The sequence below is a fragment of the Embiotoca jacksoni genome, unplaced genomic scaffold (assembly GCF_022577435.1).
Source record: "Embiotoca jacksoni isolate LCO1_2020_lvr unplaced genomic scaffold, fEmbJac1.0.p SCAF_6, whole genome shotgun sequence".
Classification (NCBI taxonomy): Eukaryota; Metazoa; Chordata; class Actinopteri; family Embiotocidae; genus Embiotoca; species Embiotoca jacksoni.
In genome coordinates, this window is record NW_027185414.1 from 10,861,125 (window position 1) to 10,886,933 (window position 25,809).

Genomic DNA, 25,809 nt, shown 5'->3' on the forward strand with positions numbered 1-25,809 from the left:
CTCCTCACTCTCTGAGTCTGAGATCCTCTAACAGTTGTTTGTTTGTTGACCTCTGGCGATTTGATCCTACTTAGATGTATGTGTGTGTGTGTGTGTGTGTGTGTGTGTGTGTGTGTGTGTGTGTGTGTGCACTCCCTCAGCGTTTATCACTCATTACTTACATACAGCCTTCAAGGCCTGTAATTAACTTCAGCTTTGATGCCCCCCCACGCCACCCTCACCACCTGCTTATTTCCTGCACACACACACACACACACACACACACACACACACACACACACACACACACACATTAAGTACATCTCTCTGTTCTTGCAATGAGATACAGTCACACAAATAATTGCACACTCACATTCTTCAGCACTCAGTCATGCTGAGGCTAATTGTGGAAAAAAACTCACTTCACATCTCTGAGGCCAATCTGTGCATGTGCACGTGGTGGGGGTGCGCGTGTGCAAGTCCTGCGTTCTACAATTGTTTTTGTGACACCAACATATCCAGATCAATAAAAGATGTGAAGCAGACATTCTGAAACTTAGGCTGAGTAGGCCGAAGGGCAAACAGATGTAGCTGTAACACGTATCTAATATCTCAAAAACAGGATCACAGACCTATGGCCTCCATCTTATTACACACACACACACACACACACACACACACACACACACACACACACACACACACACACACACACACACACACACAATCTTGTTTGCTCCAAGCACAAGAAAAAATAATGGAATTTAGTGGCGGCATAAGCGGTCTATTTTTTTCTTTTATTGATTTCTGTTCTTGTATCTCTTTCTTCTCGTGCGAGAGGGTGAAATATGTTTATTGAGATATTGAACACATGTCAAGTTACAATGTTAGAGCTTGTAGCCGGGAGTCTAAAAACTGTGTGTGTGTCACGTACAGCATCTAACCTGTGTGGACAGAACTGAGCCTGCTTTATACAATAATTCAGCCATTTCTTCATCACATTAAAAGCCATATAATATGGTGAAAATATGTTTTTGCATCACGTCTAACAGTAGAGGTCTGTTTTGGCAATAATCTGGCAATACACATCAAAACAGTGGTTATGATTCAGTAAATTATAATATACTGCGTTATTGTAAGCACAGCGACATAATGCGATTTTAAAGTCTAATTTTATGATTACTGTCTTGGTATCTGGGGCTTCTTCCTGTCTCAGTTTATGTTGTTATGTTGTTGTGGAAGAATCAAACGGTTGAAACAACACTATCTGGTGGTAGGGGTGTAAATGCAATACAAAGTGAACAACTGTCTGCCACCAGTATTTGCATGTGTACTACTATTTAAAACTTGATCATGTGTTTTTGACAAAACACAATATAACAATACTTAATTGAATTAATGTTGAATGAATGTCTGAAATTCATCCAAGAGCTGTTAAGATATTTCCATCTGCACCAAAGTGCCAACAGATTGACAGATCGACCTTGTCATGTGTAGAGCCACTAGCATCCAGCAGATCGAGACATTACAACAACCAAACCTCTTGTTTTTGTGCAGCGAAATTGGATGGGCTTCTTTATATTAACCCTCCAAGCTGCTACTTTTCAAAGACATCGTGGGAGCTGCTTCTATAAATCAAATCAGCACAGCAAAAAGCTTTTTAGTAACAGTGGAGTCTTCAGGCTGAGAGGAAAATAATCAATGTTGCATGTATGGGAACAATTTTAGCCTTCAGACAATTATTATTGAAAACTGACCTAACATCCACAGAGAAAATAAACAGCACTGTCCTGATGTTATTTCAGACAGGAAACACGCAGCGTAGCAACAGTCTCCCACTGCTGTCTCAAAGCAGTGTGAGGTGAAGCGTGTCTCTCAGGGCCAGGATAGTTGAGGGAAGAGGATCGTTGCCTCAGCCGCATTAACCTCATTACCTGTGGATGAAGCGGATGTGCTGCAGTGCCCCGTGCGCTGGTCGTTGGCTCTGACTGCAGTTTGACAACTGGAGCCTTTGCTTTGATGCCAAACAGTGATGTGACAGAAACCTAAGAAAGGGATCTGTCCCAATATAGCTGAAACGGACTGCTCCTCATTTAGCACACCGAGCTGTGTGCTAAATGAGGAGTCTGTTGTGGAGTGTCAGTTGTTCACTTTTTCTAATGCGGCATGTAAACAAGTAGGTCTGTTGCAATGATTGCAATGAATTGTCTTTTTCTGTTTATTTTATGATCGCCATTATAGTATAAGCCTAATCATAGTTTAATAATTCACCTTGTGAAGAAGAAGAAGAGCTTTTTACTGCCTTTGAGCATATTAATATGTTCAGGCCATTATGAGATAATGGTGACAGGCCCAACACCAACCACCCAAAACATGTGCCAGTATCCTTTCAGTAATAACCAGCTACTCTCAGGCAGCTCACACTAAACTGGAGCTATTCACAGAAATGCATTTGGTATTAACGCACACGCCCATATTTTAATTATTTTCAATATTTCTATTCAGTTACTGGTATTATACTGGTAAAGCTACACTTGAGCTATAGTTGCTTATAGGTGCCGGGAAAAATCACTTGTGTGCTGTAACTGAGTGTTATAATGGTAGGGAAAGCCCTCCTTATAATTATAAGCTTCAGGTCAAAGTAGTACATCATATCTTCAGCTCTTATTCAAGGGTAGTAACACTCCCACCCTGTTCAACACACACACACACACACACACACACACACACACACACACACACACACACACACACACACACACAGTCCTTTTCTAACTTCACAGTTATCTCTTTTCAGTATCTTCATCTTCACTCTGTCTCTTCAAACACCCATCATCTTTTTTTTTTATCATTTCTCTCGTGTCTCTCTAAGCACAGATCAAGTTATGTCTGTCTGTCTGCCTACCCTGCTAAATCCTCGAAATCCCCACCATGAAAAGATTTTGGCCAATTCTGATAGTAATTTCATAATATCCCTTATTGAACCATATAAATCTGAACTTTTCAGCTTTTCTACAGTTCTTACACAAGGCACATATGATTGCATCCCAGTGTAAGAAGAGAAGAGGTAACTCTTTCGAATGTAGTAAGAGACATTATAAAGAAGTGATCATGCGCTAATAAATTTAACTTTAATGTGAAAATCAGAAGTGGAAATGAGCTACATGTTTATATTCTCCCAGAGGATGTCTGCAACAACTGCTCTTGTTAATCATCTTCCACATGCATACTATATACAGTAATTCACCTGTCATTCACTTTGCAGTCCTTGTACTAGAAATCAGTACTTATCTCTCCTTAGCAGCCTCATCAAATACACACACACACACACACACACACACACACACACACACACACACACACACACATCTAATCAGCCTGATGAAGAGGGTTTGGTTTGAGTAGAGAAATGCTATTAAGCATCCAGTTCGACCACAAATGAGATGAGACAGAGGACAAATCAAGATAGATATTGGATATACTGTTCATCTCGCATGCAATCAATAAAGACGTAATCCTCTGTCATAGTGTAACGTAACTTTATATGAATATTCTGATGTTGGCTATCTATTAAGAAATGGTTTTGTATAAAAAAAAAAATAATCCGAAAATATTTGGGTAGTCAAAAAGAAAACAAATCTGAAAAGTTTGAGGCTAAAATATGCTGCAAGGCATCACATTAACCCGTGTAAGGTACTCCGGTGGTAAAACATTGCATGATATCGAGTTGGTTTTGTGGTGTGACCTCATTGACCTGACATGTAAATCAGTTTACATGTGCAACAAGCAGACATTAGAACAGATCATATTGTGCACCAAATAATTGTGCATTATTTCCATACACCCAAAATGTATTATTTGACCACAATTCAGTACCCACACAGAGAACTTCCTTACATTGCCCAAGCTTTTGCCCAAGGAATCTTTTACACACTTTTATACCTGCAGGTCATCTCTGTGCAGAAAGAAAATGTTCAGTGAGGTCTCCAGATTATCACGAGCACTGATGAGACTTACACAGAATATCTCACTGTGTTTTGCTGTAGCTGTATTATCAGGTAAGCTTCACAGCCGGCTGGTTCAAATACAAACTTATCTGAACACCACACAGCAGTAAAGGCTTCTCCATCAAGGAGCTTCGCTGCCATCTGGTGGCGAGTTAAATAACTCTGACGTACATTTTAAGTGGCTAAATCAGTAAAATGTCGGTGTGTACTGATGTTTATCGACACTATCCCCACAGAAGGATGACTGGGTCCAGCAGCGACCCGAACTTTACTGTATATTACGCAGAACATCAAGCAGCGTTGTCTTTTCTACAGCATGCTGCTCTGCTAGTCAGTCTTACCGCGTGAAGCAGTGGTGGCAGACTTCTCTCGACATTTTGTTGGACACGCAGCACGCCAGCGGCTCGGCGGAGACCACCAACTCTCCTCTCCTTATCCTGGCCGTTGCCCGCAGACCGTTGCCTATCCCGGGGCTCACAAAACGCTCCAGCCTCGGTGCCATGGTCGCGTTTCCCTCCACATGAACCGGGCAGTGTTTACATCCGCTATTGGACGCTGCGTCATGACGTCACGCTCACGCCCCGCCCCCTTTTTACATCACATGTCGCATGTTAAGAAATCATTCAATAGAAAATGTGTAAGAATTAGAGCCAGTGTTGGACTGCTGCATTCCTACTAAATTATGTATTTCCAACAATGTGGTCCCTCACTACATGTCACATTTTGTGCCAGATATTCTGACCTGACAAGTTGCCTGATATTTATGAATATATTCTGTAGGCTATAATTGTGAATTTTCAGTAAAGCTGTGGAAGCCTGGGAAAGGACAGAATTCAGTTGTTTTACCAAGAAAGAAATTTTGCATACCCAAATTAAAATCTTCAAATTAGAAAAAAAATGTATGTGCTTTTTTTTTTTTTTTTAATAAAGATATATTTGCATCACAAGTCACCAAAACTATACTCACATGGCTGATTTTTGCACAATTTGAATGCATAAAAATCTAATTGGTAACGTATTTGTGTTAGTTTTTAGCTTGTGGAATACCAACTGCAGTGTGCTTATATCCTCAGTGAATCTAAACAGTTTAAGAAACTATTTAGCCTATGGCATACAACACAAAGCTTTTTGTTTATGATTTTGATTGCCCCTAATTTCCACAGCCGTATGTGTAAACTATCATTAATGCTCACTGCTGCCCCAGAATCTGCTACGAGTGATCACAGCTAAACCATATCAGCATCACCTTGCAATTCAGTATCAATACTGAACTGAGTGACTAGTCCAGAGAACTCCAAAGAGACGCTGATTTCTTCATCTTGGACACGTCTCTCAGCACCTCAACAGTTCTAATCGGATAAAGCACAACACAAGCAGGTCAGACAAAGTGTAAAAATAAGTCTTTGCAATCTTCACCCTTGAATACCTTCAACTAATGCCACAGTGTGAGTTATAGACTCATCTGTTCCATTAGCACCTGTCTGTGTGGACAAGATCAAGAATGGAGACACACAAACAGCGTTTTTCAAATGGCTTTAACAGGAGACATAAAAGGAAAGAGGTGTTTTTTTTTTTTAACAACAACAAAGTAAAAATGTAATTTACTTTATTCTTACAGATTGTAACAAGGCAGAGTTATTCAAATGATCCATAAAATGTCTTTCGGCAGGCCAATAAGTGGTACACTGTACTACTGATCCACACACAAAAATCCAGACTTTTCTTTCATTCATTTCTAATGTTCTGCTGACAACTGGAAATAAGAAATGAGAATACATACATCTGTGTTATGCTTCCAGATGAGACATGAACAATCTTTGCGTGAGAAAGATGATACTGACAGCAGTAGCATAAACCCACAAGTTTCAAATCATCTTCTAATAAGGGAAAATGAATGAAAACAAACAACACGATGGCCTAATGGTGTTCAAAAGAGTTAGGATATTAAATGAGAAATAGAGTCTCTGTCAAAGTCTCCTTAAGAACAATGGTGACATAATAGATGAAAATCCTATAAGATGTATGACGACAACGAAGAAATCATGAAGAAATCCAACAGAAACCAAAAGATGCATCCGTTTCTTACACTTGACTACCCTAGTATTATAAATAATTAAAATCATCAGCAAGATTAAATAAGAGGTTTTCTGAGTGATCGTCATCTGAACCAGCCAGATGACATGTGCAAATAAAAACAAGAATGAAACCTACTTTTCATTATGTCCTGGAAAATCCTCATATCGCCAACAAATGATCAGGTTTTTGTGAGAAACATGACAGAGAGATAACACTGTTTGATCTTAAACTGGGAGTAATCCATAGTTCAGACACTTAAATCGGTCCTCTTTAATAGACCTTTGTTTTCTTTATTTCTTGACAAGTAAGACCTTTTTGAGATGTGTGGATTTTCTAGGGCACAACAGCAAATTAAAGAAAAAAGAATATGTTGAAATAACACTTGAAACGCATGAAAACAGAACAAGGCAAAACGTGAGATTAAGCTGAATAATGACCCCATTTACAAAAATTTGCTCTGCAATTAGTAGAAATAAGAGTTAAAGCACTGTTTTGTAAGCCTTTTTCCAGAACACCTGTTTTTCCATTCCCCTCAGTTCCCTCAGACAAAGTCTGTTCAACAGATGTAAACACATTAGACAGCTTTAACAAAAATGGCAAATGTTATCTAGATGACTGTTAAGGAAGACCAAGAGGTGGCAAAATCATTCTCAGCTGCAAAACATTATTTTTGAGAAATCATAAAGAAAGCAACACTGACAATCACATAGAGAGGATGATGATGGCCAGAATTCCCCAAAACAGCAAACACAGGCAGACAGTGCTTCAAATGATCCCATCATCATCATCAAGGACCCCACTGATTACGTACACTGAGTAATTATTGTTTTCAACATTAATGTCAATTTCTCATTCATCATTTTAGTGAAATATTCCACCTGTAGCCACAGTGTTTTCTGTTCAGGTGGTCCGTGCCTCTCAATGTTGTACGAACATCTGGTGGATATGGACATTTTGTTTCTGATGAAATCACATCGAGCCTGCGTTTAGGACCAACAGAAAGATGGCTGTAGAAATATTGCGATATCTTTAAAAAAGAAAAAAAACGGTACCGGTCTGTACTGTATGTGCAACATGTTAAACATTCCTTTGACAATATATACAGAGGTGCACTGTGTTCCTGTACATGTTGCATATGCTACACAAAGCTAGATCGAGCTCTTTGAAACTCATAAACGGATAGTTTGGACTTTTAGTCTCCAGTGGCAGCCATGTCAGCTCACTGTAAACTCACTGTTAGTAGTTATGCAGAAAAGAGCTGCGACAGGACACTCGGGTCGAATGTGTTCAGGGGGAAAAGCACAAAAATAGTATTACAGTTGATAAAGAGCTCATTAGCAACAGCTCAGTGCAAATATAATTCATCAGTAAAAATCACAGTTGTTATATGCAATTAACTTAATTAGCAATTCATTATTTTACCCGATTGAACATATTTTAAGACCGTCTGCCATTAGCAGCTCAGTTATGATTAATACCAAAATAACCCTTCTAATGTATGTTTCCTAACGATATACAGATGCCCCACGTGACACAAAGTTTAACATTAAACGCCAAACATTCATTCAAATGTTTAAGACGTTATTAAGACATCATGTTTCATTCCAAGTAGAAGACCACAAAATAATTTGTTCATTTGAAATTTTTTTAAAAAACAACAATAAAAGCAACACTAAGTGGTTGCAGCAGTTTGAAAAATACCCAGTGGGCCTCTTCCCATTTGTGCAGCATGTGTGGAGAGAGCATCTATATGCTCCGTCGTTAATTAACTACACGTTATATGTATATTTTTTTTTATTTCTGTGTTTCAGTTGTTTTTATTCCTAACTGAGGGAGCTGATTCTTGAGTCCAGTGAGTCAGTTAGTGTGTATCCAGCCATGTTGGATTTATCTGCCTGTGACCTTTGATACGCAAGTATCACAGCTCTCAGCTAGTTCAATAGGACACTTTATTCACCTTTGGGGTTTCTAAACCTAGAATTTCTGACTTTTTCAAACTGGACAGGGTCGAGAGGGGTGCAGGTCAGTTCTCCCTCTTCTGTTACGAAAAAATGGAAACAGTCTCTCTCTGCCCAGCTTTCCCTTCAAACTCGTGTTGGAAAGGGACATCTGACATATGACAGAATTTAAGGCTCGTATTCACCGAGCCTTAAAATGCGCTGGAGCAGGCTTACCAATGCCAACTGTATCTGATATAGATGTTCAGCCAATAATTGTCACATACCCCACATAGTAGCAGGGAGGGTCGTGACTGCCTGGCACCATTATCTCAGAAAACATCGTCCCAGGAAGTAGAAGGATTCTGCAGTGATAAACACGAAGACCAGCAGCTCCACGTTGCTGACAAACTGTTTACTGCTATGAGCCAGGAGCAAACCAGTGTTGGATCTGAGTTATCCCGCGCTGTATTTGGCCAATGTAGAAGTCTGCATTCCTGGAGAAGTCCTGACAGACTGAGGACTGGGCATCGCCCAGAGCACAGTAAAGGGCAGTTCCACCTACACTGATCACCACAGTAACCAGACAAAGCAGGAAGAGGAGCAGGCAGGAGTCCCCACCGCCAACCTCTACAGAGACAAATGATGGATGAAGTAGTTAGAGGGAATGTACAATGGAGTAGAATCATACGAGATGTATTTACTATTATGAACAGTGTCGCAGTGGATTGGTAAAGTTGGTGCAGGTTAAGACCGGAGAGATACAAATCTCTAACTGTAAACGGTAAACACAAACATACCATGATCATAGCTGTCATCGGGAACTTTGAAGCGGACGCGTCTTGTGGCAGTGGGTTTTTCTGGTTGGGTCTCTGAACTGGCAGACACACTCACGTTGTCCACACAAACACGGCGTTTCTTCAATATGGAGACCAGGCCAGAGGTGGGAGACGTCTGAGATGCAAAACAAAATAAAAAATAGGGAGATGTTAGGAAGTACAGACACTTATATTAGCATAAACCTAATTTCTGTTTACACCATCAAATCTTATTTGATCTGTTCATCCTCACACCTGACTGTGACAATGATGTGAAGGGAGAGTGCGGAAGGACTTGTTTTACAGCAGGTGAGTCTCACCAGCCCTGTCCACCAGGTGGCAGTACAGCACACAATCAGCAGTACTCAACTTTGAACCTCTCTATCAACATTCCCTCCAACATATTAACAATAGTGCCAGGTACTGCTTCCCTTTAAAAGAAGTTATTTACTTCAGACCTCAAACAATCCAGGGATCAATGGAAAAGTTGTTAAAATACAGTTTACGATGTCAAATGAACTTCGGCCAAACATATTCAGCAACATCTCTGCTTATTGTTACATCATGTAGTAATAATGAGATCATCAGAAAGGGTGTGATTCACCATCAAACTGCTTACAATGTTGAGCTGAGCCACAAAGTTGAAAATGAACGACTGACTTATGACAGATAATTCATTATTAACTCCCAGAATTCCATAAAAGCACTACACATACCATATTCACTTAGTTTGTATTTGTTATATTAAAAAAAACCTTCCAATAGGAAGAATGACTTCTGCACGGACTCACTAGAGAGATCCAAAACAGGGACCCAAAACTACCAAATAACTCCAAGAACAACAGCTCCCGCTTCTTAATCAATATCTGCCTGTGTGTTCTACATCCTGTATTCTCCTAATGCAGAAGAGTTAAATGTCAAATTGGCTTTCATATCTGCAAAACAAATCCACAGTGGGTATTGCGGTGATGGTTAAGTAGTGCCTTTAGGGCTGCTTCATCTCAGAGACATGCTCTCTCTCACAGGCCTAGATGGGCTGATAGAGACAGAAAACCTTAAACGCTCATTGACCTACCAAGTTAAAGTTAACATATATATATATATATATATATTTTCAAATCAAACATACTAATTTATATATATATATATATATAAATATATAAATTAGTATGTTTGATTTGAAAAGAAAGACAAATATACACACATATATGCAGACACCCATTCATGCAAATATATTAACAAACATCCCAACAAATTAAATGAATGCAAGTGAACTAAGCAGAGCTAAAAAGTCGGACAGCATTACTCTCCCCTCCTCGTCCTGATCAAAGCAGGACAGCGTACACACCTCCTCTACACTGATGAGTTTTGCCATGGTGTCCAGTGAGTGAGCTTCTCTCAAGATGTCAAGTTGGTGTACTTCGTACTCTTCTTCTTCCTCCTCCTCTTCCTCCTCCACACACTGTTCCTGCTGGTTTATATGAGCCTCTGGAGGAAGGTGTGCTTCCTGGTGCAGACAGGTTTTCGCACTCTCCTGCAGAGATAATGGAAGAGTTATAACTCGTACATCAGCTGTGGAAATGGTTATCAGTTTTGTTATTCCACTCTCTACTGTAACACTGTTCAGACTGAAGCCTCTAAAGCTAATTCAGTGGCAGCTGCTTATTTCCTGTGTCTGTTAGCTGTTGTGTGCATAAAAAAATAAGTTGTTGTGTGCATAAAAAAATAAGCTGAAACAGAGGAAGTGACAGGTTATATATGGCCAGTAACAAAGGTTTATCATGAAAACAGAGGAAGTGAGCATGAGCTGTAACAGGCACCATAGAAAAACCAAAAACGATATCCTGTTATTAGTGATACTTTATATTTACTTTAATTTGTTTCTTAAAACAACTCAGAGTATCTTAGGAAGCTCAAAAATATAATATATACCTGGGTCTCCTCCTGAGCTAAAGCATCCAGATGCAGCTGTTCTGCCTCCACCTCTGCCCCACAGACCAGAGTCTCCACTGAGCAAGCTTTCTGATAAAAAGGATTGTTAGTTTTCTTCTGCTTCTCATCCCCCTCTTCTTCCTCTCCCTCATCTTCCATCTCCAAATCCTCTGCTGCCTCCTCCACTTTCTTTTTTGCCACCTTTTCCTGTGCTGAACCTAAATCTTCTTCCTGCTGCTCTGCAGACTTGGACTGATCCATTCCTTCAGCTGTAGAGGGGTGCGGCCCATTTCCTGTGACTGAGATGGTGTATACTACCCCTCCTTCTGCCTCTTCTCTCTCTCTGTCCTTCCCTTGATTGTCAGTCAGCTGATCTCCATGGAAACCGTCCCTCCCCTCTAATTCCCTGTCCGGGTTTTCTGAGACCTCGGGGGAATTGAGCCTGTCAGATAAATTAATGGAGGGTATAACTGGACAAGAGGAGTCTTTGGCTTGATGCTCCATCCGTCCTTCAACCTGATGGGCTGGATGAAAGAACATAGAAACAGTTTTAAGCAGAAAATATAGAGACTTGGTCAAAACCAACAGATAAGACAGGGCTAAACACTCTCAAGATGGCGTTTACTCAAAGTTATTCCACTCTACGTTAGTCTATGTGGGCCTTACTTTCCTTGTTTGTGACTAGAATTATTATAAATGCTGTCCAGTGAATTATTTACTAAAGGCAGAGAAAACTGCTCCTTAACTCAAACTCAAAATCCTCAACAAACAAATATAAAAACACTTGAAATACGTCTTTTCAGCACAGTTGTATTCAATGTAAAGGAAGCTACCAGCATCAGATTTTGCTGCATTAAACTTGTGCGCATGCAGTATTAGTTTCTTCAAATATACAACCGCCAACCAGAAAAAAAGCAAACCTCTCCTGTATATAGACATCTTTTGACAGCACCCATATTTTCCATGTTGTGTCAAGCACGTCCTAAACTATATGTGGTATTTCTGTAGTGGAAGCCAAGCAAAGTAAATAAGATGAGTCTGAGCAACACAAAAGTGCCAAGTAAACCTTGAAAGGGAATTTTTACATTTGCGTGCTGTTTTGCTGACAGGACATATTCATGCAGTCTTTTCGTGAGACTGCTGACTGCACTGACTCTCAAGTGTCTACTGTTGAGCAACACCACCAGTGAACAACACATACATTAAACAGGTTTTCTTGATCTGATAATAAAATCCTTAGCCATGCAGTCCATCACCTTTCTAAGTGTGTGTATAGCCACAGTTGTCGAGGTAAAACTAATCGTCACTATGTCCTGTCTCTCTCTTCAACAGTATGACACAAGAAAACTACTGAAGGTCTGCATTTCTCACCTTATATCTCTGGTTCATCAATTTAGCCAAAGTCCAAAACTGAGGTCTTTTAAACCACTCACATGTACACAATATGGAGTGCAACGACCATTAAACCACCTCTAACTTTGGTCTAAGGTCTTATCAAGTAAACATTTCAGTAACAACAGCCACAATTTCCAATGATTAAACTTTTAATGAAACAAATATCAGCTTTCAGCAGCATACCAGTGATTGTGCATACCTTGGTCTAATAACTACCAACAGAACATAAATCACATGATATCCAAGCAGTTTGCAGTCACTCACCTGAGGTAGATGAAGGCAGTGCACCACATTCTTCAAATGTAGGTCTCAAAAGGTCCACAGATGTACGCTGTACAAACACACACACACACACACACACACAAATAAATAAACTATCTGCAGACATTAAGGGACGGGTATCGCTGGGTAAATCATTTTTGATACAGGTAGCGATACCTTCACTTTGATACCAGTTCCTGAACAAACCTTTTTAATATCAATTTTATATTAAAAACAGTTTAACAAAACAAGAATTTAATTATCAAACATTACTGTATAAAGTGTTCATGCAGCTTAGAGGGGGAGAGTGTAAACAAGATTACACTATTCTGTAACAACAATTTACAGATGTGCCCTACACGCCTCATATGCAGGCTGTTGGGAGGCGCTAGAATTTATAGATGTTTCCTAAACGGCTTACAAAGAGCCTGATGTGGCTAGTTGGCCTCCAGTCACTGCAGCAAACACTATTCACACAGGTATGCAGCCAAAAAAGTAGTTTGAATTAAGTCATCCTGATGTAAGAATTACTTGAGTTGAAACCGAGTGAGTCTTTCTACGTGGACGTGCCGCCCAAGAAGAGCCTATGTATGCAAGTGCTGCATTGGTTCACTGACGCAGGTGAGATTTACTCCTATGTAAACGTAGCAAAAATTATGCTCACTAAAACTGAAATGTGTGGATGTAGCCTAGGTATCAAAATTTGGTATCAAATCACGAGGACATTTTCAACAGAGCTTGGTATCAAAACAATTTGGTCAATGCCATAAAGGTATTAAAATTTGGTGGATAATCCTATTGACATATACTACCACATTTATGTACACTACATGGTTTAATAATGTGTAAGTTACAAACTGCTAAAGAAAGAATTGCAGTTTAGTTCATTGCCCTGGATAAAATAAATATTTTACATGCAACACATAAACATGATATCATTCCCCTGAAATGACAAATACACAGTGACTCTGCTTTAGCTTAAATGTATGTTCATTTTCCCGCTGTCACACACACCAAAAAAATACAAATGTCTTACCTCAGCATCTCTAGTCCTTGGTCTATAAACAGAAGAAAGAAAGAGAGAAAGTGTGAGACGGTGAGAGTATAGAAGGTCCACTCTTGGTTTTAGTAAATGAAGACGCGAAAGATGGGTGACCCTCCTCTACTCTCCCAATCTAATATTAGCCCGGACACATTTCCCAGGCTATTACAACGTGTATGTGAGTCAGTGTGGGCATGTGCATGAGCTTTGGGCAAAGGTGTGTGTGTGTGTGTGTGTGTGTGTGTGTGTGTGTGTGTGTGTGTGTGTGTGTGTGTGTGTGTGTGTGTGTGTGTGTGTGTGTGTGTGTGTGTGTGTGTGTGTGTGTGTGTGTGTGTGTGTGTGTGTGAGTTAGGCAAAGTGAAACCTTAGCAGTCTGATGGCTCAAATGTCTGAAAGTGCAGCAGCAGCAGCTAAGGGCCATATGTTTTAACTATCACTGCAGGGCTCATACACACTAAGATATACATGCTCACAGTCATAGATACAAACAAACACACACACACACACACACACACACACACACACACACACACACATCTGAACATGAGAAAGCAGAATGTGCATGTGTGTATGATGTGAAAGGGCGAGTGTCTGGCAGGTAAACTACACGGAGGACTTCCTATTAAATATTGAAAAATGCCAAGACGGGCTTCACTTGACTATTTAGTGACCCTTGCATGAGCACACCCACAACAGACACATTCCACACACTCCTCGCTAAACAACGAGCACACACACACACAAGTACACACGCACACTATCGTAAACGATCAGAAAATAATAATGGGTACATTTGATTTGCAGGCAGCTGATTATTGTGTTGTGAAATTATGTACAATAGTTTTGGGGTTTTCAAATATATGATGAAGCTAAGCGTCATGATCTTCACTTGTTCTAGACCTCCTGGCAAAATCAAATTAATATTGACCTTGTTGCCTTATTCTGCACAAGATAGTTAACAAGCATATTTCCCTAAATGTTGGGCTGTGGTTCAACAAATTGCAAGTTTCTCGAAATGTACTCATTTCAGAAAATCTAGTACATTATGGTATAGTATCTAGTTTAAGAGCCATTAAATACAAAAATGCAAAAGAAAAAAAGTACATGTCAAGAATTCTCTTTCACTCACACACACACACACACACACACACACACACACACACACACACGCACACACGCACACACGCACACGCACGCTAACTTACCGACTGTGCGTCTGGCAGATGTGTTTGAGAGTGTCCAGATGTTGGGTTGCCAGGTGAGAGGACGTCCTTCTACACTGACTCTCTAAGAAGGACACAGAGAGACAGAGTTAGATCAGAACATGGTTCTATCTGTGAGGAGCTGAGCTCCCCTGTAAAACAAAGAAATGCAATCCAGGTCCATAATCCTAATTGTTAACTGATGGCATTTGTATATGATCACTGGAACTACATGAGATACGTATTACCAGGCTCCAACAGATCACCACAGTGTGGCTGCAGTCACTCTGTGGAGGTGTTTTATGCCTGAAGGTCGTGCATGCGGGTACATGCAGTGACAAATATGATATTCAGTAATGCAGCAACCTCTCAGTACGTGCATTAAAATAAAAATCACGTGTACTGTACTTCCAGAGTACATTTCCTGCTAGTTAAGTTTGTAGGCAGAATAGAAATGTTTATAATCATGTTATATTATAAATATTATAGGATCTTGTTACATAGGCAACAAAAAAAAGAAAAAAAACTATGCTAAATTGCATGTCCATGTGTGGCGTGTGTGTGCTGTGTGCTGTGTGTGTGTGTGTGTGTGTGTGTGTGTGTGTGTGTGTGTGTGTGTGTGTGTGTGTGTGTGTGTTGCGCGTTACCCCACTGCTCTTCAAGGCCATTCAGGTTGTCCAATACTCTCTGGTGATAGAGTCTCTCTAGTTGGATGCACCATAAAGCCCGCTGGTCTGAACACCACAGGTTAAGAAACACACACATACACCACACCAGGCCAGAGAACTGTTTACTGTAGAAGCTTCAAAACTGTATCAAATCTGTATCAATCTTGGCTCAATAGCCAATCACAGACCAATAGAGGCAGAAGTGAGTCTGAAGAAATGGAGGACCAAGACAGAAAGAGTGAAGAGGAGAGAAGGGAGGAGAGGAAGGCCAAAAGAGGAAAAGCGCTCTCGGATGCAATCTCATGTTTATGGATATAAGCAGCCAAAATACAATCCTTCTTTGACATAGCTCAATGCTTTCTCTCTCTCACCAACCCCTTCTACATGCATGAGATAGCTAAGCTAGCTTTCCCTTCTCTTTGACTCTTTCATTTCTTCCCTCCCACTGTCTCTCTCCTCTGATTAACCCTCCCATTCTTTCTCTTGCTTGCGCTCCTTTTTCCCTTTCATGCATCTCTATCCCTTTCTTGTACTCTGTTTATACTTGATCATTGGCAGGTGCATTTGTATGAGAGTGTTTCTTTCAATAAGTGTTCAATAAGTAAGTTGCACAAAGTCAACATATCTGTTCACAAATAGAGGCCAGTGGTGTTCTCAATGAACCACAAGGAACTCTCATGGTACAAAGAACATTTTTGATTGTTCAACAAATAAAAAGTTCAGCTGTTTGGCATCATTGCATTTCACGAAAAGTGATTTTTATGTTCCTCAAAAATGTCATAATGGATTAAACCAGTGAATGACTTTGTTGATATCATCATCATCATCATCATCATCATCATCGTGCAATCTTTCCTCATCTAACAAATGGTTTGTATTGGTAACACAGCAGTAGTTTCCATTGCTGTTATGTCATTAAGGCAAACGATAGTTTTAATCTTAGAAACCATCTTCTCTTCTTTCTTTCTGCGTCTCCACCTTGTGAGCCTCTGGGTGTTCTGTAAAAGCCAGCCCAGATTTTAGCACTTTTTCTCTCTCTCTCTGTTTCTTGGTCTTTGTGCTCTCCTTATCTATTTTCTATTTTCCTTGTTCACTTTTCTCTTTGTGCAAGGTCCTTTTGTTGCTCATCCACTTTTATTTTCACCATGTCTCTTCTATTTATTCTTTCTTGGCTCTTTTAAAAAACTTTAACTCTAAAGGCAGTGAGGCGTTAATGCATCCGCTGTATCTTTACTGCAACGCGAAAGAAACACACACAAGTAGCCGTAATCAGCACACAGACACACACATGCTGACAGAGTCAAAGATACAGTCTTTCTGAAGGACAAAGGCCTCAGCAATCTGCAGAGAAATAGAGAGATTATCATTTTTAATAAAGTGCATGTGCGCTTTTATGCCATTAGTTGTCACAGAGGAATTAGGGAAACTGAAATTACTGAAACTAATCCCCATGTCGAGTGGTTCCTAAACACGACACAAAACAAAGAAAGGAGGTCGAAAATATACCAACATGGCACGCAGTGACACCACACTGAAAAAGAGTAACTGTACAACTACAGCTGCAGTGACTTCTATAATTCTATAATCATTAACCATGACGGAAATAACTTCATCTGATCTCCGAGACATGATACAGCACTAAGCTGTTAAGTCAAGTGAAAATAAGAGTGAGAGTGAAAAGAAAGACAGCAAGAAGGAAAAAAAAAAGAGAGACCAGGGTGGACACTCTACCTCTTTTCAGCAAGTGTGGCTTTCATGTTGTTCAGCTGATCACAGAATAGGAGAAGTGTGTGTACAATAGAGAGAGAGAGAGAGAGAGAGAGAGAGAGAGAGAGAGAGAGAGAGAGAGCAGGAGGAGGAGGAGGAGGAGGAGGAAAGGAGGACACAAGGCTCTCGCATTTCTAATGAGGTGAAGGGTGGTGACAACTGAGTAACCTTTCTTGGTAACTGCACTGACGGTTTAGACATAAAGTTGGAAAGACAAGTCTTAAGTTGTTGTTTTTTTCACTATAATTAACCATCTGTTACACCACATAAAATGCAAATGAACATTAAAAAAAATACAGTTAAATTTCATTTGACGTTATTGTGAAGTATGTTTCACGTATTCAGTTTTGAAAATATGTAAAGTGTAGTTTTTGCTTTGTTTTCATATGTGATCTGTGATACATTATGCTATTTCACGTCCAAGTAAAAGCTTTTAAAATATGGCTGAAGCTGAAAAACAGGATCTTTGTCATCGAGTCATCTATGAGGTGAAGTACAGCACGTCTGTCTGTCACTCTCTCTTTCTGGTGCAGACTTTAGACTCACTGGTTTCTTCTGTTGGTTGTCCAACAATTCATATTTATGCTAATTACAACTAAAATGACTGTTCTATTATTTGTCTTTACTCACTTAGTCATTACAACCACATGACTGATGAATATTTATGAAAAATCTAATTGTGCAAATATGTTTTGAAAGCACCAATAGTCATCACTACAGAACTGTTACAATAATATAATAATAATAACATTGAGGTATTTGGTAAAAAATACTGTGATATTTGAATTTGTCAACAGTCCACGCCTTACTTTTTTTCCCACACACTGCCAAAAACATGATGTTGTAAAGACCCCTCTTTTGACAAGAGTAACCACAACTCACCATCCCAAATGTCATATCATTATCTACAGTATTCAAGCAAGATGTTTGTGGGAAAATGTGTCAGAAATTGCACCCCACGCTGTCTTTTTCCACACATACACACCTGTTTGCCTGCAAGTAAGCATAGGTCAGGTGTGCCTGATGCAGGGATGTACAAATCAAAGTGGCAGAAATATTCACACACCTTAAAACATGCGTGTTCAGTCATGCAGGGCTGTGGGTGAGAGAGGAACGAGCACACAAACTGAGGGTACATGTTCTCTGTGTAGCGTGTTTGTGTGTGGAGACACTGAAGACACCCATGCCTCAGGGTACAAAGTGCCGTTCTGATTATGAGGTCGAGTGGATAACTGGGATTTAATAACCAGTGTTTGAGCAAGAGTTTAAAGAGACAGCAGAGTGTCTGTTCAAATGCGTGACTGACAGAATCAACATGTGCTTGATATAACAGAAAGGTTACCTGGTGAAGGTACTGTGGAAGGTGGGTGTCGTCTCCTCTTTGTGCCAGCTGCTCGAGTGTCTGTAGCAGGGCATGGCTCGGAACAGGCCCTGTGGCGCAGGTGGAGACTGACAAACACGTGGTCACTGGAGTGGATGCAGTGTTTGCCCAATTTGAGGACGCAGATCCTGTGGTGGAAGTGGGCTCTGCACCTGTAGTTGTAGGCGCTGTGGCGAAGGGAGCAGGTTCTGCTGTTGCACTCGCAGAAGTGGAAGCATTGGAAGTGTCGGGCCTTGTTAATGCAATAAATGGAAATATCTCTGCAGTTGAGGTGATAGATCCTGCATATGAACAGGCAGACCCTTGGGTACATGTGGTACCACAGTTGAGGACTGGCTCTGGGGATGAGGTAAACTGTTCTGTTGAGGAGTTTGGAGTTTTTGCTGTCTTGTCAGTAACTTCTGTGATACATGTAGGCCCAGCTGGGCTGGTAGGCCGTGTGCCTGAGGTTGTAGCTTGTGAAGTAGAATCTATGAGTCCTGTGGTGAAGGTAGGTCCATGTGCGCATGTCATGGACCCTGTGGTAGAGGCACCTGATCCAGTGTTGGAGATATGAGAGTCCACTTCAGCACCACTCTGGCTCGGTGCCACTGAACTGATGGGGTGTACAGTTTCTGGACTGACCACTGGAATGACAGGGGACGTCGGCTCTGGACTGGTCCCAGGGCTAAAAGGACATGCAGTCTCCAACAGACTGCCTACGGAGGGAAAGACAGACAGCAGCAAACAGAAAGAGAGATGAGGGAAAACATACCATGCATGGGGCACCACAAATGTGCAAATCTGTATTTAAATCAAATCAACTTTTTCTCCAAAGAAGCAAAATAATTGTGAGCACATAGTCGTACACAAAAACACAGTAATGTTTCCATCTCTTCAGAGGGCATTCACTTCTTTGAGACGTATACTAACCCCAACCACTAATACACCCTCACATTCAATAATTTACATCATGGCGACTGGTAATTCACCACAATGTGACTATATATAGAAATTTATGTCCTCACAACTTAACTAAATTAACATAATCATCAACATAATTAAATGTATTAATCTATTAAACTTTTAGGAGTAAATATGATCTTTCTTTGTGTATTTTCTCAATGGATGAACATCCTCATACTAAGGTTTTCTTGTAGTTATGTTTCAATCAATGCTGACTGCTGCCTTTCCTAGCGTTGATTATATCAGTTACTAATTGGTTCCTCAGGTATGTGAACTATGAAACCCTGGCTGTCTGAATCTCTGTTTGTGAGACTTCAGAATCACTGCTGTTCCAAACATGCTCAGTCATGGCGTTGACTGCTTATTTCACTTATGATATAGCACATAAAAACGCCATATTGATATATCAACAAGGTGAAAAACTTGATTTTAACTAGAGGGTTGGTGGAAAAGGTGCTGAGCCAACATTTTCACGGTTGCTCCTACATTTCTTACCAACACACAGGTGTTTGTGTATGTCTCCAAATGTAGATGTGAACTATTGAGCTCTAAGCTGGTTTTATTTAGTTTTGAAATGCTGACACAGCGTTACAGTTTACCAGTGCTTGGACTGTACTTGTGTTTTTTTCTAGTCTATAAATTGTCTGATTTGCTCGACTAAATGTTTTTGCTTTCTGGTCCTAAGTGTCTTCTGTCAATTTATTCTTCTCCTCAAATTCATTTTCTCCCTTTCACTCTACACACGGCTCCACTCCAAATGATTTCTCTGTTTCCCACGGACATCACAATGATGTGCTGAGTACTTAAAACACACAAAAGGCATCCAAAAGGTGAGTAACCTAGACTTTGAGCCGAATGTTGGCCTTTAGTACACTGACGCTTGTTTAACTAAAACAGTTATGCAGTGAAAGCTAACATTTAAAAATTTCATAGCAAGAGTCCATCTCAAAACAAACTATATTAATATTACTGTCTCTCAAAGTTTCAAACTGGCAAACTCATATTTTAATTGCAAGTTAATTATTAATTAACAAATTAATTATGTTTGCTTCATTGCACAAATTATTAAACTATTATTTTTAACATACTTCTTTGTACATGTCAGATTGTTTACTGGAATCTTATTTTTATCCATTTTCTACATAGCCTAAAACAAAAAACAACAACTTCCTAATGAATGTCAGCAGTTTTTACAGTGGCTCCAAAATAGGTTGGTATGAACAAATTACTGGATGTAGTGTTAGCTGTTGTTTGTTGTTTTGGAAGTAAATATTAATTTACATGTCCAGGTTGTAAATTTGGGTTTAAGAGTGTTTATTCCATCCACCTGAATTATTTGAAGCTCCGCTCATCAACATTTTTTTATGCTGAGTCCAATGACAACATGTGATGTAAAAGGGGTCGCTGCCGGTGAAAATCATCACACTTCTGTGGAGCACTACAGAGCTCATTGTTTCTGTTTTAGCACCTGCAAAATCTCTGTAGTCACTCACTCACTATCAGCAGCTTTGTTTGCAGCAACAGCAAGCTGCTGTTTAAATTGACTGATAAACCCACTGTATGCAACCACCACAGTGACGAATGACAAAGTTAGTGACTAGATGGTGAAAGCTGAGGATGCTATTCTCAGGAGTCCAAAACAGAAAAAAAAAACAGAAAAAAAAAAAAGACATAAATTTCCACACAAGAAACTCCACATGAATCCTGCTGCTCTGTGTCTGCTAGATGTGTGAATTAGTAACTGTCCGCCAAAACTACTTCAATATGCTAAGCTGTGTATGTGGCATATGTAGTATGCATGTAAATGGCTGGTGACTCTGTGTTCTGCTGTCCCCACATGGCCAAACAAGCGTTCATTATTTCAAAAAGTAAAATGTAAAGATTTGAAACAGTGTACTTTTTTTTTTTTTTTTTATGTATAAAAGTCTTTTTGTGTCACCCACCAGTTTCTGAATAGGAGGAGTCGGTCATGGGAGTGTCTGGGGACTGGCAGCGAATTAAACAACTTGACTCCTCCGATTCTTCCTCCTCTTCTTCCTTCATCACTTCATCAATGTCTTCTTCCTCATCCTCCTCTCTGCTTCGTCCACCATTTCCCTCCTTTCCGTGTCCCACCTCCTCCTGCTCCTTCCCATTGTTGCAGAGAGTTGTTTTTTGGATGAGGCCACACCTTCCTCCCTCCTCATTTTGTGAAGGAGGGCGACTTTGAGTCTGTGTGAGGGTGTTTGTCTCGTTGAGGTTTCGAGTTTGGGCAGTGAGAGCTTCAGGGGTGGGTAGGTTATCACAGAGGTCAACCCCACCAACACAAACCTGTGACATTACTTTCCCCTCCCCCTCAAACTGACCTGAAGATGAAAGGCAAAACCAAATATTAAAGTAAGAACTGCAGGGAACCAATGAATTCTTGTACAGTATATAAGTTTTTCAGCCAACTTTGACTCTTTAATTACAAGTCAGACTGTCAGCTGCAACTTGAGACAACAGCGTAGAAAAAAAACACAGCCTTCGTCATTCTCAACTGCTGTTGTTTACACTGTAAATCTCATCCAATTTTTCTTTTTTTTTATTGTGGTTTTGAGGCTGCTGTACTTGTTTGCAGTTATATCTTGTATTAAACGTTAGGTAAATTTAAACATTCATCACCATGATCCATTGGGCTCCACCCTGACAATGTTTGTCCTCTCAGCTTAAAGGTCGGTGCCGCCTGTTAGACAAGCTTTCCTTTAAACACTTCCTCAAGCCTGCGGAGATACGAGGGAATAAAACAGAGAACAGGCAGACGTGAATGTCAGAAAGTAAGAGAAACACCGACAGTTAAATTCCACTTAGAGACGACGGTGAGATCGAGAAAGAAAGAAACACAAAACAAGTTTGACTGCATTCCCAAACTGTCAAATAAATCCACGGGCTTAAAGAGATCATAAAAATGCAAATCAGAGTACATAGGTCGCAAAAATCCTACCAACATCATGTAATGCAGTGGAATACTTTTGTATACACAAACCAATGGCGTCAAGGTTATAAGACCGAGATTAGACTTTATGAGGATTTTGGAACACTTCCACTAACTCTTCAGATACAAACCTGACAAATACACAGAAAAACTACTAAAACGGAAAGCTTTGTAAAAGTCCTAAACCAGTAAGACACCACTGACAACACTGCATAGTGTTGCTAAAGATAAATAGTGTCCTGTAACTTCTCTTTAAATAACGAGTCAATATCTTCACACCCAGAAGAATAACGCTCAGATAAAAATGTAACTAGGAAATTATTAAGATTGAGGTTTAAAATTTCACAAAATTTTGTAATTTGATTGAGAATAGTTTTTGGAAAACCACTAAACAGCAACAACAGAGACGTGAAGAGCAGACAAGAACAGGGAGAAAGATTGACACTAAGAGTTACAAGTTGGATGAGGTGATGACGATTAATTATGGAAGGATTTATGACATCAGAAGAGAAGTAGCAGTGACTCTTCACTATGTGAACCCAGAGTAGAAAAGAAAAGGTTGAATTTTACAGATTGGCATGCAATAAATCTTATTTTCTACCTCATTTACATACATAATGCAAAAAGACTTATAAACCACCACACAGTGTAATCTAAAACAACATTAACACAACAAATGGCCTCAGAAATCATTGATTAGTTAATCTTCCTCTGACAGTGTTAATGTTATAAGCGTTTAAAAGAGGAGTTATTGACGGGCCAATCCGCTGAACTAGATTGTGCAGGTGTACAAACTGGTAAATCAGTTTGCAGTGTAAATCAATACTATAACTTTTACTGCCTTTATTATGTCAACATGTTGACTTACAAAAATCTATTGTTTGCTTTTGTAAGGCTGTTTGTCATGTTATGAATACAAATAGTTGAATATTCTGCAAATGACAAAGCTGGTAATGCTTCCAAAAACCCAGATGTGCCTTAACCTTTCTGTTTGGCATTTATTTTACCTGCAAGCTCCATATAACTAATGTCTGGACATTAACTATACTGTCCAATGTCAAAATAGGGAGTCTGCATTCAAATTCTGTGAGACAAAAGTTATTAAGGGCATAAGTATGACCCACATTTTTAAAAGATATTTATCAATATCAACATATCTTTATTATATTCATACACATGTGGAACTGATATTTTATCATCAACTAATTAAATAAGTGTTTTTTTTTTTGGTATAATCTCCAATGTAAAATGTGCTTCCCTCACTCAATAACAAAGAAACTAAATATACAAGTGACTCCCCATCGCACTAACTCGGCTCCAGGTCACTTGCTGTAATATGCATAACCGTAAGACCCCAACAGGGATTTAACATACTAAACACTTTACTGGTGATATTTTGACTCTGCAATATAATAAACTCTACATCCTCCACAAACACTCAGATCCAGGCTAATGAAATTGGTATCTCAGAGGAGAGAGGCCGTCCTGGTTTCCTGCAGCACTGAGCTAATTGTTCTTCGTGTAACCCTGTACTGCCTCGACAAAGCCCCCACATTAAAAGATTTAAAAGAGGAACGCCACCACGAACACACCAAGCAAAGCTTTGGTTCCGTGTCCATATTCTTATTAAAATTCCTTATGGACATTTGTGACAAAGATACGGTAACACATAAGTGTCCCGGAGAATTACCTCGGGAGACGAGGCCGTGAACAAATCAGCACTGACGACTGCTCTCTCCAAAGGGAATGAAAACCTATAAACAACTAAAGCTGTAACCACCTCGTCTCTATGTTGCATAAGCTCAATATATTTTACCGAGACAACACTTTGCGTACAGGAAGAAAAATCTGCTTTCCTTCTCCTATAATAGAAATAATAATAATAATAATAGGAAAAATCCTAAATATCACTGAGATACAAACAAAACTATGCATGTACTGTTTTGTACAGTCTATTCATAATTACTTAGTCCAAGCTCTGGATGTCCCTCGGGGACAGAAACAGTCCCACAACATGACAAAACTGTGACGTTACAGCTTACACAACATCAACCTCTAAATCACAGACGGGTGGTACAGCACCTGTCAAAGGTGCTTCTTCTGTCCACGGTTTTGTTTTTGTTTTTTTTGTTTGTTTTTTTAATCTAACGTATCCTTTAATGTCCCCTCTCCCACTGAGCCATCTGTCCATACAACCATCTATCCTCTCCTCTTTTAGTCGGCGCCTGGTCCACAGGGGACCATTAATAATAAAAGACAGAAGAAGGGACAAACGGTGAAGTCAGCCAAAAGGACAAACACTTGAGGTAGATGACGAAAGTGACCCCGGACCTGTCCTTTGAGAGGCCGCTGCGAAAGACCCGAGACAGACAGCAGAGCAGCTGACGGGAACAAAGCTGGAAACAACGTCTCACGAACTAAGACGCAGACTTACTGTGGGACATGCAGGCTGCCATTAATAGTTATATGAACAAGTCATTACACCCTCATCATTCACACATAGTGGTCTTTCGTCTTCACTTTAGGCCATCAAGTCTCTTTAGCTAAAGCCACGCTGTATGTTTCAAGTACAGTAACTAACGTAAGCAACGTAGCTCCAAAACAAAAGTTAAAGTTGAAGCTACGTTCACAGAATATATTTAATGTTCGCATGAAAAAAAAAAAAAACTCAAGTCGACGAGCTGACAGAAAGCACACATGCAGCGTCAGCAGGACCGACCGTCACTTCCCCATTACAACATTGATTTGGTCAAACTGGGTTAGTATGTGTTACATGGCTCATTGTCGTGTGGTTTGCTCGGTTTGATGAGAAGCTGGCTCCCGGAGCTGCACACGAGCTCCCTCACGTTTTAAAACGGCGTCAATTTTGGATGTTAAAGCTTCTTGACGAGGCTCGCGCTTCTTCACCCAAATCGCTAGAAAACGCCCGAGACGAGCTGCCAGCTAAATCGTTCGTGTTTAAAACAGCTGACTGTCGTTGATACCTGACGTCAGGTCATGTCACCGGTCTGTCGCGTCTCACCCGCGACATGATTCATGTGTGTGTTGCCGCGAAGCTAACGTGAGCTAACGCGGTGAAAACATCTGGCCGGCACGTCGCGTGTGAACCTTTGAAATATACACTTATCACATCTCCGGGACGTCACCGGACCTTCAGACCTGCCGCGACACACGAGAGAGAAAACGGTACTTACGGCTGGAAAAGGGTGTCGGAACGAAGACTGGAGCATCCGACACCTTTGCTGGAGATGTTGTTGTGAGGACTGGATATGAAACCCGGGAGGGGGGTCGTTGTTACCGCTGTCATCGGGCCTGTGCTGTTTGACACGAGGTGCACTGTCGCCATCTTGTGTCTCTTCGCTGTTACTACATGCGGTTGTTTTTGTTTTTTTTTGTTTTTTAATGGATGGATACTTCCTCACACTGTTTTTTAAAAAAAAAAAAAA

At 40.1% G+C, this 25,809-nt stretch overlaps 2 protein-coding genes across 2 annotated transcripts in view; both read right to left on the reverse strand.

Annotated features, from left to right (window-relative positions):
• The window catches only part of smyd3 (SET and MYND domain containing 3), a 73,516-nt gene extending 68,991 nt beyond the window's left edge, over positions 1-4,525 (reverse strand). Inside the window, exon 1 of the mRNA XM_069174112.1 lies at positions 4,328-4,525. Coding sequence (XP_069030213.1) covers positions 4,328-4,488 — 161 coding nt within the window. The 5' untranslated portion in view covers positions 4,489-4,525. The remainder of the gene's footprint in view (positions 1-4,327) is intronic.
• Positions 4,526-5,506: 981 nt separating this feature from the next.
• On the reverse strand, positions 5,507-25,673 carry cnsta (consortin, connexin sorting protein a). Its single transcript, XM_069173743.1, has 13 exons — positions 25,558-25,673; positions 22,054-22,151; positions 21,354-21,755; positions 18,427-19,163; positions 16,628-16,658; positions 15,297-15,383; positions 14,653-14,734; positions 13,442-13,463; positions 12,409-12,475; positions 10,750-11,273; positions 10,166-10,351; positions 8,800-8,953; positions 5,507-8,629 (listed from the first exon to the last, which is right to left on the reverse strand). Exons 2-13 carry the CDS (start codon positions 22,061-22,063, stop codon positions 8,421-8,423), a joined length of 2,511 nt encoding a protein of 836 aa, XP_069029844.1. The 5' UTR covers positions 22,064-22,151; positions 25,558-25,673; the 3' UTR covers positions 5,507-8,420.
• Positions 25,674-25,809: the final 136 nt, after the last annotated feature.

What these genes read in the sequence shown, in the direction of transcription:
- cnsta (XM_069173743.1), bottom strand. An exon ending in ACTGCCTTCATCTACCTCAG is followed by an intron (nt 11,274 to 12,408) that starts GTGAGTGACTGC and finishes TCTTTCATCCAG; the next exon opens with CCCATCAGGTTGAAGGACGG. An exon ending in CGATGACAGCTATGATCATG is followed by an intron (nt 8,630 to 8,799) that starts GTATGTTTGTGT and finishes TTGTCTCTGTAG; the next exon opens with AGGTTGGCGGTGGGGACTCC.